Here is a 14,197-nt window from a genome sequence, read left to right on the forward strand (position 1 = left end):
GGTGTTACTGCACAGCATAGTAAGAGATCTGCATATCCTTCTTTCTGGTGGACTAAGATACAGAGACAAATCTTAATCAGGTGAGACATTCAATCTACAGCAAATTCATCGTAGTCTATCAAAATTTAAAGGAAAATATTGCTTTCCTCTAGGCACTGGCATCTCCATATACTGACTACAATTGGTACAAAAGCTCATAAATTCCTCCACACCTTTCATATAAAAAATCTGATTTCCCATTGCCACATACTGATTTATCTAGACATAGAAAATAAATGGCATGACCTACGGTTATGTAACTTAGCATAAACATAAGTGTATTGGATGCTTGCTTACTTAGAAGCACCTTCACCGGTCTCCTCCTTTGCAACACCATCACTGATATCAACCATGGTAACATCTTCCGCGCTGTTTTCGGGTGGGATATTTTCAGCCACGTGGTTATCGACAGTTGTAGCCTCCTTGATTTCGTGTGGCATGTCCTCTGCTTGTTGTGGCATATCACTGTCCTCCGCTTGCTCTGGCATGTCCATGCTGTTTTCGTTATTTTCTGATGCTTCTACTTGACCAGAATAAGGCTCATTTTGATGAAACTCCTGTCTCAACTTTACCTGCAAATATGTAGAAAAAATCATTGAGTCTTTTTGTGAAATAAAACCCAGAAAGAATATAACCTATGACAAATAAAGGAGTACAACGAAACTTCAGCGCTTATTAAAATAAGCTAGCGTAAACAAAATTATCCCACAATAAACATCTCATCGGAATACTTCAGGCACAACGTTTAGAAAAAACGGAAAATAAACTTCACTGTAAACATAAGGTGGATTCCTTGGCCCGATTTTCTAAACTTTTCAGTCTGGATGAATTTATTTTATTAGAAAAAAGCCCGAAAAGAATCAGAATAACTGAAGATAAAATGGAGAACATTTTCTTGTATTATGAGATGTGAGACATACCTGATACAGACTATCTATGATACTCCCCATCTCCTCAATGCCACTGACAAGATGTATATGTTTAGGTCCATGATCTTCAACATCTCGTTCAGTATATGATGTAATTTCATTCAAATTAAGGGCAAGGTGGTCAGGTCTTTTAAGAAGCAGCTGAAATGTCGGTTGCAGCTCATAGCATTGTTCAAAAAGGGAACGACGGCAAAAGACGTACAAACCAAGTCGAGCACGTGACATTGCAACAATCAATCTTCTTACATCACGTAGGTGACCAACAAATCGAGTACGAACAAGAGATAGCAATATAAAATCATTTTGCTGACCTTGAAACTTGTCCACTGTAGTAACCTGAGATCAGTCATTTATAGAAAACTGACATAATTAAGAATCAAAACTTCAAAAATGTACAATAATTTCAAACATCATATAAATAAATGGTATTAGTATGCAAGGTACGACTTGAGTGCCACATTGGAAGTATGGGAATCTAACATGGGGTTTTACAAGGCTTTGAGATCTCCAACTACAATAGCTAGTTTTTGTGGTGTGGTTTTCAAAATATATTTACCAAAAATAAAATAACCTTCCTTGAAAAACACTGACACTACCCTTCCCCTCCCCTCTAATTTTAAAAATTACCCACTCCTCCCATGAAAAATGAATATGGGCTAGGGTAAACAAGCTACTTGCAGGTATTTTTCTTTATACAATTTCAACAGCATCATCTGCAATGTAATCAGCTCTGAACCCTACTATCAAATTGGGAAGTTTAGAAGATGAAATGAAGAATATAGGTAAAAACGTTCCAAAGCTGATAACAGGCGTGTCAAAAACATCATTACATCTTCTTAAATCCAAAACTCAATAAGGCATTAAAATTAGTAGTTGGTGACAGAAAGTGAAAGGGAAAGGAGAAGTGTCAGGGAGAGCCTCATCCATAAGAGTTGCAACTACTGAACGATTCATTTAAGCAAAATGGAAAAAGTGTAGCACATTTCATCTAGGTAAATGTCTATCAAGAGAGGGAAATATAATACACCCTAATATGAAAAATAATTGTAAAGTCATCTTCAGAAACCAAGAACCCAAAATTAACACCACCTTCCATTAAAGAAACCATTTTATTTTGCTCTAAAATATAAACTAAAAGTAAAGAATGAGAAAGATACCTTGCTTGGAGGACCAATGAAATGATATGGAACACATCTCCTATTTATAACATCTCGGATGAGAAGTTTCTGACCATTGTATGTAGTCAAAATGGATATCTTATTTGCAGGATACCCTAAAAGACGCATGTATATATAGACACTGACAACATATTCTGCTTCTCCCTCATTTTGGTAAAACCAAGGGGATGGAGTCGTCTCCCCCTTAGCAAGGTAATCTGGAACATCCACTAACTGATAATCATAAGCAAATCCAGCATTTGCCCTTTTGAATATGACTTCTTCCTTTACAGAAGGAAGGTCTCCCAATTCTCTATATCTCCAATTGTAAAGTTTAGCTATACTTGGCCTGGCTCTTCCTTGAGCATTTAGCTCAATGTAAGGAATGCCCAACCGGACAAACCTGGTAAATAGACTCTGATCCATGTGACTGTACTTCTGAAAAGCCATATTCTTCACAACAGGAGGTAACTGGTGATGATCACCAATCAGAATACAGCGTTTAAGCCGTGCATGACCGTCCTCTTGCCGCTGGAGTAACATTGGAATGAAAGTCTCAATTTCTAAAATTTGGGCACTTTCTTCCATTAACAAGTTGTCATACTTAAAACCCAACTGGAGGAAATCTTTCCTCTTAAGAGCTGCATGGGTGCAAGTCATTGCCACAATCTTAGCCTGCTTTGTCATTAAGTAGTTAGCCCTATCAGCAGTTGACTTAAGTAATTCGAAAGCCCGGCACTCTTCAAGTTCTTGGAACATGGTTTTAAGATGACGAAAGCACCCCATAGCAGCCCGCATATCTTTCTCAAAAGACTCACCTGTAAATACGGGATTGGGTGTATCAGAGAAGAACTCTTTGAAGGGGAAACGATCTCGAACAAATGTTGACTTCTCTTTATTCTCGGCACAAGCAGCAAGAAATTGCTCCCAGCGTGAATAAACATGAAGTAACCAAAAGTATCCTGCAGTTTCACAAGTGTAACCCACGTCCTCTGGTAATTGAAGAGATCTTGCCAACCTCTCCACTTCACTCAGCAATTCTAACCGCCTAACAAGCATTGCATTAACGCGACCTTGCCGACTAAAATCAAGATCAGTTGCTAGCTCTTGTTCTCCTTGACCAAGTCGAAGAAGATACCTTGCAGGAACATCTCTCTAAAACAAAAAGAATTAAATTGAAACATGTGTTAAACTTAGATGAAGAAGACAAAGAATTAATAAAAAAGAGTTACCAAGTTCAAAGTCAGAACCCTCAATAGAAAAGGTTATTCCCAACAAGAAAAACAATAATAAAACCGGGTTCAATTTCAAGAAAACTAAATATTTGGTTAAAAAAAAATACAGTAACAAAATAACAGATTAATGAAAAAAAAACACAAATGATGAAGCCTAAAAATTTCTTAAACTGCAAAGAACGGGAAATATGGAAATATGTTTGGTAGTTATGAGGGATAAAGGGCTGTGTGGAAGATAGAAAAATAACATGATCATAAGTTTTATCAGAAGTTAAAAGAGAAATTCCAGAGATCATTCCAAATGTACTTCAATCTGCAACAAAGTCGTCCCTTTCACTATCTGAGTTTCCCTTGAAGTTCTCTGCCACTTCCACATTGCCGTTGGAGTACAAAATACTTAAGAGAAACATGCCATGCTGGCACCAAAACTGCCCATATATATTACTCCCTACTTTGGAATTGTTTTTCGTATATTTGATTTGTTCCAAAGGATTGTCAGTTGGTGTTAAGTATTGCCTCTAGAGTTCATACGGATGAAGTAGTTCATCTACCTCTTTTTCCAGTGTAGGAATTGTATAACGTTTTTTAACAGGTTAACTTGTTAGAATAGTTTAACTTATTTTTTCAATACGTATTTGTCAGCTAGGTGTAGGAGTTGGAGATCTCACATTGTCTAGAGATGTGACCAAATTGCAACAAATAAATGGTGCAAACTTAACCATACATGTTCAACTTGTGAGGTTGTGTTAGGATACTCTAACTATTGGCATGTCATGCTACCACTATCAAGTCACCCATAAAATTTAATTTCCACACCATAGATATTTGGTCCTCAATGTGAGGGGATATGTTAAAGATCTTATATCAACTACAGATATAACCAAATCATAATACATAAATGAGTGTAAATCTCACCTTAAAGCCAGTTTTGTAAGACTAAGTTCAAAGTCTACTTTCTAAGAGTAGTCCTTTTAGTCTTTTCAACTATGAAAAATACATGAACCAGCTGAGATAAATCCATCTGGTAATATTGTTTCCATATTTTCCACTTTGTTTGTCATTGCCCAATTAGAATATTGTTTGCCTGTCTTTCAATTCATTAGAAGTGTTGGAGATCCCACATTGACTAGAAATAAAGTCAAGATTGTAATATGTAAGTGGAATCCTCATCTTACAAGTTGATTCTATAAGGTTGAGCAGGATGTAGTCCTCAATTAATTACCAAAAATCATACCACATACTAATTACAAAGCTTGTAGTACGTGAGCCAATACAAGGTTATCTCCAATAGCTGTTCGAACCACTGAGCTCTAGACCACAAGACAGTAAACTTACCCTTGCTTCAATGCTTCCCCTCCCTCAAAATACGTGCATAGTAATAATTTCATATACTAGGGCATTAACTGCTAAATTTTAATCAAATTCAAATCACAAAACGTGTAAGGAGGAGGAGAAATAAAATATCACCTGCATTATCTTCTCAAACAGGTCATTCAAAGCCTGATTTGAATGAGTAATTATCAAGGTTCTTTGAGAAGGACAATTATGATAAAGAACATTCAGAATCTGTACAGCCGTATCAGTCTTTCCTGTACCAGGTGGCCCCACAACCATGGTTAAACCAGGCTGAATGCCAGATATAATTGCTTCAACCTGCTTGACAGAAACATTTGACATTATCATTAATAATACTCCTGTACTCAGAGATGGAGAATATGATAAAGTAAATGGTAGGAAATGTATATGGGAATTTTTTATCTTCTGCAGTTGAACTGTAGCCAGAGAGAAAGGAAAAGCAAGAAGCTGACAATTTTTATAAAATGTGTGAACCAGGTTTTCCGTTACTTGCTCTGTCCAGATGCAGCTACTGACAGAAAGTTAATGTAGCAAGAAAAATAAAAACAGTCCAATTTCTTTGCAAAGTAGCAGAATAACCATCGACAGAGCACCACACAAGGAAGGTAAACATAATCTTATTCTGTAACACAGTACTGAGAAAGCCTAGAAAATCTGGGCCATCCTCTACCAAATGCATGAGAAAACTAGATAGATTCCACATTGCTATAGAACCATGGGCTCCTTGTTCTTGTCAAAACTTTTAAAAAGGTAGCACACCTCACTAATTATCCATTTCACATTACCCACAATACTAAAGGGAAACAGAACATGAAATGTGATGCTAACTACATTACATAAGCAATCAAGAAACCGAAGCACTGTTTTTTAAATCAAATGAAAAGAATGTAATACGAATGAAGGAGAAGGAGTGCACAGGCAGAGTAGGAAAACCCACCAGGTTTATGAGAGGAAGAAGTGGAAACCCATTACTTGGGGGCCCACAAGAACACATCCTTGATTCTGAAATAACAGAATGGCTGATGTGGCAGGTGTGAAATCATGGGGATATTCTTTCGTTAGAAGAGAGAGGGAACAAAGGGAGTAAGAGGAGAATTACGTGAGGCAAGGAGGAATGACCTAGGAACTTTTGGAGTGCAGAGGAATTTGCATTCTCTCTGATTTTGGTTCTTTATTCTGATTTGTAAGAACTCATAATTACTGAATATAGAAAACAATACTTTCTTCCCCTTTGTTTCTTGTGTCTTATACGGGGATACCTAACAGAATGCTATGACATCAATGTACAAGTTGCAAACCTAAGTAGGTTAGCTCCAGAACTTGTATCAAAACACAACCACAGTATTTGTACATTCCAGGTGAATCAAATTAGCCACATAAATAAATTGAATTTTGGTCAAATAATCACAATCATCTACAGTTAGGGAAGCAAGAAGCAGAGTAAGATAAAAACAAAAATCAGTATCTGATAGGACGTGGAATGTATATATGAGAAGAAAGCTAACAGTAAGCCTGAAAAGTGAACATATATGCTTGAGATCAAGAGCTGAATGCACCTGAGTAGGAGTAAATCTAACTGAATTTTGTTTAGGCTGGTCTTGAGGATAAGGACCGGGATCTGGAGGAGTATATGCCTCAATGACTAGTGTTTCTTTCTGATTATTAGTATCAGCGGTATTGATACCATTTGTTGCACCAGCAGTTGACATAGCATTCCCAATAAGAGATCCATTGCTTGGTTTGAGTGTTCTCGGAAGCTTGATCTTAAAAGGAGGCCTTGGATTCAAATTTTCTGTGCCATTGGAATTAATGAAAAACACCTGAAGGATAGAGTGAGAGGAAATCCCATAAGCACCAAAATTTCATACAAGAATTCCAAATGAAAAACATCAACCACACCCATGCAACAAAAATTTTTATGAATTTGAAAACAAAATACTCACCTCATAATCCACAAAACTTTCTTTCAAGTGATCAGCATCAACAAAAGTATCTTTGAAATCTACTGTCTCTAATAGATCAGGCATATTAGTCCACTGTGCAGCAGAAGGATCCCCATAACCAAGAAAAATATTTTCCAACCACTTAGGAACAATACAGTATTCATTCATTAAATCCCTTATTGATTCTAAGATGGCTTTAAAATTGTTTTCTTTTGGCTTCCTCCTCATCAACACATTAAATGTACCATAAACATCTTCTGCCCCTTTCTCGGCAATGTTACTTACATCCATGTGATATTGTGCTGTATCCAAAGCCACAGTTACTGTTCTCAGTTCCCCTTTTGGTGGTTTCCACTCATCACGTTTAATCCTTCCAGAAAAATCATTCATAAGGTTTCCTTCCTCATCCCGAATCTCAATAACTTCACATCCACGTACATATTGTAGGCCAAGCTTCTGTGGAACACTAGCCTTGTCTTCTTCTTCAGCACTAAGAGGCTCAAATGAAGGGCGAATAGATAGTAAAAACAATACATCATGTTCTTTGAGTGCATCCCATTCTGATCTAATCTGTGCTCTGTAGCTGGAAATACTATAAGTAACTTCTGCAGTCACAGATGATGGTTTGACTTCTCCAATGTTAGGTTGTTTAACTTCAGAAATTTTGAATTCTTTGATTGGCACTCCCATTCTTGACCAACCACGAAAAGCAGTTTCTCCATCATTATTAATATATGCAAGAAGATGTGGAACAGCTTCCTGAATGTCTTCACGTATCTCATATGTTGATTCAAGTCTAAAAAGATTAAAATTTCGAAGAAGATAATCATGAAGTGTTAAGAACTGTAAGTTCAGCTTTGGCAATGCTAAACAGCCTTCTCCTGAGTAATTTATGCTAGGTACAACACTTTCATCCCACATAATCTGCTCATTTGGGTAAAGGGGAAGAGCATTAATAGCTTCTTTTTGAGATTGTTGCTTCTCAAAATAGGATACCATTACTTCAATAAGAAAATCAACCCTCTCTGACCAGGGGTCTTCCTTGGAGACCAGTTTGAGCTGCATAATAAAACGATATCAAAAAACAAAGTATGTGCTATTGAAAACCAACACATGGTGCATTCTTGCAAACATTAAAATTCCATTTCTAAAATTAATCAACATAACTGATGCATGAAAAAATGGAAACACGTACATTAAAACATAAGTTAACCCCACTACAATACAGTAAATATAACAAACGATCACTTCTCCTTATGATCATAAACAGAGGAAGCCAGTACGCATTTCAAGAAAGAGGGCTAAGCAAGCTTTTACATTCAGGAGGAGCTCATAAATATCTGGACAAGATAAAAATGACAACTATATTGGAAACTATATAAGATAAAAAAATACCGCAAAACTGAAAAAAAAAAAAGAGAAAGTGATATGAAATAAGAAAGGAAGAAAAAGAAGTGAACTCTTTAAGTGAAATAACTATAATCATTAGCAATAGTGATAAAGATTAACAACCAATTCTAACTCTCAACATTCATAAGCGGTACAGGAAAATTGAAGACCCAAAATAAATATTATGAGAAATAGAAGAGCCATGTTATTCTATAAGCACACCTTACAGCAAACAAACTCCCGTAACTCCTCTGGAGAAAGAACAGACAATTTCTTGGACAGATTAGCACGTTTGTGAATAGAACCAATGTTAGTCAAAGCAAGTTCCCGAAGCTACAACCAGAAAAAAAAATTATGAAATCTTGTACAAAAACATGAAATTAAGCGAAGGTAGAATAAAGAATGACATGATATTAAAGTAATACATATAGTAGAGTAGGATTTTAGTATATTGTAATCATTTAGATTAAATTATATCTAAGCTCTCACCTTTTCCATCTTTTTAAATGCAAGAAGCTGGAAAGACTGCAATCGACTGTAATGAGTTTCAAGAACCTCATGATCTGTTAACTGTGTTCCTGTATGATCATTAATCTCAAACCCTTCATAGAATTGCAGCAAATCAACCAACTGGGCAAAAAGTTTCCCTTTTTCATGCCTATAGAGTGCACTTAAATGACATTTGGCAACTACAGCTACATCAGCCACCAGAGGCCTCAAATACCTACGAATCAGAATTAGAGTCAGAAAATATTTGATCTGTAAGACTAGACACCTCCAAGCATTTAAGAAAGAATTGAATCCATTTTAAGTTTAACCACAACTGCCAGGAAGGAATAAAAATTTGCCAATTTAAATCATGGAAGTAACTTAGATATCATTCACAACACTAGCAAAATATATAAGTAAAACTTAAAATATATCATTTGCAGTATTAAACAAAACAACATAGCCCTAAAACAAAAAACACTACAGATAGTCAAAACAAAATACCTCCTTGTTGGTAATTGACTCAAGAGGTCAATTAGAAACTCCATAAACCTCTCACAGTACAGGACACAAGCATCATTAACAAGCCCGGAACCAGTACCATCGAGAATTTCATCGTCCCCACCAGAAAACTGTTTCTGGGGAAATACCTGTGAATCCAGTATCTAAAAAGAAATACAACAAACAGAAATTCAGCATAATACATTTAAATAAAAATATTTTGTTACAGTGGAAAACATTACACATTGTAGTGTACATTCAAACTTTTTAACAAACAAGACCTCAAGAAATTCTTCTATGAGGTTTCTCACGAACATCACTTCAACTGTAGTTGAGGGATCTAAATGTGATCCACCTCCTTTCACAGGCTCCTTCTTTATCATCCTTTTCCATTTCTTGATCAAACCAGGATTAAGACAAAGCTCCATCTACATAGGTGAAGACCAACGTCCCAAAAAAATGGCATTTAGCATGCAAGCAATAATATTTAACATTAATCATAAAATTAAGAATATGACTAACAAGGTAATGTTTCATCAACAAATAACTTGATTTTTATTCAATCTTACCTGAAAACGACCATAAGATAAACTGTGCCAAGATTTCAAACTTGCTAGTCTCAATATTGTCCTGCTAACAACCTCATCTTCCAAACTCTGCAATGCAAAGTAATAGCTTAGCTACATTTAACAATGATCTAACGGCCTATTAGGTTTATTATAACTATTACAGTTATAATGGGAAAGAAGGATGTATGGAACAGAATAATATGACCATTCCTAGAATCACTCTTGTTAGGCATGTTCAATATTGATTAACCATTTTCTTTCATTTCTGTTGGACTGCTTTATCAATTCTCCCAGTAGCACCAACTGACAATCATTAATAAGAAGCCAAATTGCAAACACGCTCATTCAGGATGGGATGATGGATTGCTACAGTACATGTACAGCAACAGAATTTGATGACTTGAGAATTTGGAAATTTTTCGTTATTTTCTTCCATGATTACAACTTTCGCCAAAATTAAAATCGGAAATGACGCACACCTATTATATGTCTCAAGGTTTAGGAGCTCTAGCAAAACAAAAGATATTTGAACAGTGCTGAAAACATAAAGACTGCGTAAAGCAGTAGTAACTCAACAACAATGTAAGCATCTACTACAAGTTATGATATGCTTCCATACACGAAGTCAAATAAAAATACATGATTAAATTAAAGCCAACAAAAATTGTGCGTGATTTAATATAAGAGACAAGGCGCAGGTGCCCAAGTAAGCCTACCTGAAAGGCATTTATCATGAAAACTAGATAATTTGTCTTCTCTGCTATACTCAGTTCCCGTCCCTACAGTCAGATTAAACACAAGGCTTAGCAGCAGTGTCATAACTAACACGGGATTCTAATTGTAGAGTCAAATGTCACGGTTCACACAATGAAAAGGGGGTATGAAAACTGTAAAGCAAAGGATATATATATATATATATATATATATATATATATATATATATATATATATATATATAAAAAAACTTGAAAAGGGTCAAGGTTCAACCGTAACATCAAGGTTGTTGGACCTAAGTGTCAGAATTGCTGCAACAATTGTGGCTGTATTGACTACATTAGTGTGCAAGTTGCCACAATGTCAAGGACTGCATTGCAACGAAACTAGAAAACTCAACTGAACAAGAAGAATTGAAGCGACGGATACCTCCTTTAAGCGAAGAACCCTCTCAAGAAAGCCTTTGAAAGCGTCTTTCCTCTGATGGAAGCAAGTCCAAGCAGCAACATTCTCACGGAACTGGAAGCAAGGCACACAATATAAGTAACACATGAATGAGATTGAAATGAAACAACGCACAATGAGAAGAGAAGAGAGAGGACCTTCTCGTTGACCATGATGATGATGGACATGACGTGCTCGAAGGTGGCAGTGAGAGGATCGAAATGAGGCCACAAATAATTCTCGAGATACTGACTAACCTCCAGAATCATAACGCGTTGCAAGGGCACGGGTTTGGAACCCTCCTTCACCAACAATTCGGTCTCGTAGATTTTGCGAACCAGGTCAGGGTCCAACTCCTTCTTGTCCCTCGCGGCCGCTGCTTCGCCGCTCGTCAACCAGTTCTCCTCCGCAATCTTCGTCAGCCGGTCGCGCTGAATCTCCGACAGAGTGATGCTGCTCGGAACGGCACCGCTGCCACCGGTGGTCACATTACCTACCGCTTTGGGCTCCGCCACCGTCGCAACCGGGTACTCGGCGACGCGGTGGCGGCGGAAATCATACGTCCCCGTGCCGTAAACCTTGGTCATGATGGTTGCAAGGGTAGGGGAAGTTGTGAAACTAGGGTTTTGCGGGTTAAACCCTACACGAACCAAATACGCTTTTCTTTTGTTTTGGCTCTTAAGATTTACGTCTGCATACGGCAGTTAGTGAGCATCCACTCCGCTGGTCAAGATTTGGTGTTGGTTCTAAGCGCGCCCAGCATTCGATCCGTTTATTTAAACGGGATGATGCTTTAAGAGTTTTGTTCAAAAGGTGCAAAATACTACTACTTGCCTTTATCATTTTCTACTACTACTTGCTTGTTAGTCAATATTAATAAATTATAAAATAAAATGTATTTGCTATATTTTATATTTTATTAAGAACAATTTAAAACCTTCGAAATCAAAATTATTTGCTGTGAAATTTGGTCTTCTATGATTTTCGAAGGAAAAAATCATTTTAATTTCAAACATGTATTTAAAATAATATTTTTGAAGTTCCCTGGTAAATTGAAATCATCTTGATTTTCTTTTATAAATGAAATAATTGTGACTATCTTTGAGAAGTATTTTTCCTGTAAATAATATAATAATTATTAATCAATAAATTGTTTTATAAACATGTTATCATAAATAATTCCAAGGATATGTATAGATTGAAGAATTTTGTAATTCTTTCATTTGAACAGTGAGCATGGACAACTTTTTTTCTTCTTTTGTTTGTTACTAAGACTCTAATAAATTAAATAAACACAAATTAAGAATTTTTCATTGAAACTAGGATGGCTTTGAAACAAATGTCTTAAAATTTTCTAATGGTCTGAATCTCAATTTGGTTATTAAATTTAATTTTAAAAATATTATATAATTTCATCCTTTACGTTAATACACACTAACAACATTAACTAAGTGTTATGTGATTTTTTTATTATTTTTTCAATTTTAAATTTTAAAAAAAAAATTCTCCAAAAAATATTTGTCAGGTGACAAAAACAGTGTGACGTGATAGGAGAGTGTTATGTGAAAAATATCAATTTAGTAATTTTATTTGTACTTTGTTTCAACTTAGTCTTGACTTTTTTTAAAAATTAAAACAATTTCATCATTCTTTAAATTAAAAGTAAATTTATATTTTATAGAGTTCATGATTAAAGTAGACAAATTTGAAACATATCTATTATAAGATTCTAAAATTCACTATTTAAGACTTATAATTTTAAATACACAGTAGACTTAAATACTAACTTAATCTCTGTTTTTATTGAGGTTGTTTAATATAGTCTTAATTTCTTTTTCAATCAAGTCTTGATTTTTGTTAAATTTAGTTTTTTTCGCTAATGTCATTTAAATAGTTAATGTTACCGTGTATAGCGTGGCTCAATATTGTAATCGTGTTGTCTCTGTGCCTCTTTTGCTCACCTTTCATGGCACATGACTCACCTATTTCGTTTACTTTTTCTGAGTCACTCATTTATCATCTCCTTCATGTTTTCTTCACTTTTGATAAGTGTAACGAGACTGTTCTAGTAAAGAAGTGAGTGATTTAGAGATTGAATAGAGAAACATGGACATGCCTAAAACCCTAAAGTAGGACACACTTTAAGAGGAACACACCTTCCATTAACATCGGGGACACACTTTCCACTTCCTTTTCAATTCACTTTCTATTAAGGGCACACCTTCCCCTTTCTGTCACTACAATTAAATAAAATGTTGTGATTTAGAGAAACAAAATTTGATGTTAATGTTGTTTATCCTAAAATAAAGTTTTGTATGATAAAATGGTAGCTTAGATTGAGTCCAATTTTTCATCAAGTGATTATGAATTCATATTTTTATGTTACATGTAGAAAAGTTACGAGGAACCTTGATAATATACACATTTCTTGTGCTTTTAGGCATTCCTCCATTTTTTTTCAATTTCTTCTCCTTAGTCCTAAATGCACAATAAAAAAAAGTTGAAATTAGGAAATAAATCAAAAATTAAAATTATATAATTGCTAATATAAATATAAAGATGTTGAATGAGAGATGAAATTTGTGTATGAAATTTGTGGAAATGAATGGAGTTTCAATGATAAAGATGATGACAGAGGTAATAATGGAGGAGAGAAAGATGATGAAAATGATTATGAAGGTGAGGAAGATGATACCTGAAGATCAAAGAATGAAGTAAAAAATTAAATAAAGTGTCACGTTATAGTAATGGACTCTGTTATACATTATACCGTTAATTATTTAAATAACATTAGTAAAAATAACTCAATTCAACAAAATTAACCAAAATTGATACCTTATTGAATAAAGAAAACTAAAACCAAATTGAAAAAAAATCAATATGATTAGAAGTAATTATTCGTAAAACCTTTTCTTGAAACAGAAGTTATGATTTTAAAGATAATGTGGTATGATTAGATAAAAAAAATTAAGAACCCGTGTTTTGCAATGAAAGTTGCCTCCTACAATCCTTTTTTAGTGTAGTAAAAATTACCATGATATCTTAAAATTAAAAATGACGTAATGAAATTCACAAAAAGAAAATTCAGATCTTATACTTCCTCTATAGTTTTATAACGAAGATGATTTTAATAAGACTTTTGTACCACCTACTTAGTGTAAGTTTTCCATTTTCTTAATTATAGATCTCTTATCATCTTTAAATTGGACGATTTTATCTTCTAACAAGTAAAAAATAATATGCGTAGTTTATTTGTTTAATAAAAGGAATAATCAAATAACTTATTTATTTTTAAAAAACTAAATATACAATTTTATTTTTTTAATTGTTTGCTCGTAAAAATATTAAAATTAATGTAATAAAAAAGTAAATGCGTTTTCGCTATAAATAAAAAAATTCTCATGTGTGGTACACTGTACAAGATATGAGATA

General features: G+C 34.7%; 1 protein-coding gene across 1 annotated transcript; it reads right to left on the reverse strand.

Moving 5' to 3' along the window:
• Positions 1-17: 17 nt before the first annotated feature.
• LOC124836791 (uncharacterized) lies at positions 18-11,561 on the reverse strand. The gene is made up of 14 exons (XM_088112408.1): positions 10,924-11,561; positions 10,751-10,840; positions 10,324-10,386; positions 9,608-9,694; positions 9,320-9,466; positions 9,042-9,202; positions 8,538-8,772; positions 8,271-8,381; positions 6,660-7,718; positions 6,273-6,536; positions 4,828-5,013; positions 2,126-3,280; positions 960-1,304; positions 18-611 (listed from the first exon to the last, which is right to left on the reverse strand). The coding sequence occupies exons 1-14, from the start codon at positions 11,350-11,352 to the stop codon at positions 333-335; spliced, it is 4,611 nt and encodes a 1,536-aa protein (XP_087968534.1). The 5' UTR covers positions 11,353-11,561; the 3' UTR covers positions 18-332.
• Between the last annotated feature and the right edge of the window lie 2,636 nt (positions 11,562-14,197).

The sequence above is a fragment of the Vigna umbellata genome, chromosome 4 (assembly GCF_029865625.1).
Source record: "Vigna umbellata cultivar VRB3 chromosome 4, Vumbellata_1.0, whole genome shotgun sequence".
NCBI lineage: Eukaryota > Viridiplantae > Streptophyta > Magnoliopsida > Fabales > Fabaceae > Vigna > Vigna umbellata.

What these genes read in the sequence shown, in the direction of transcription:
- LOC124836791 (XM_088112408.1), bottom strand. Translation starts at nt 11,352, where the DNA reads ATGACCAAGGTTTACGGCACGGGGACGTATGATTTCCGCCGCCACCGC. An exon ending in GGGTTCTTCGCTTAAAGGAG is followed by an intron (nt 10,387 to 10,750) that starts GTATCCGTCGCT and finishes ATCTGACTGTAG; the next exon opens with GGACGGGAACTGAGTATAGC. An exon ending in TCATTGGTCCTCCAAGCAAG is followed by an intron (nt 1,305 to 2,125) that starts GTATCTTTCTCA and finishes GACTGATCTCAG; the next exon opens with GTTACTACAGTGGACAAGTT.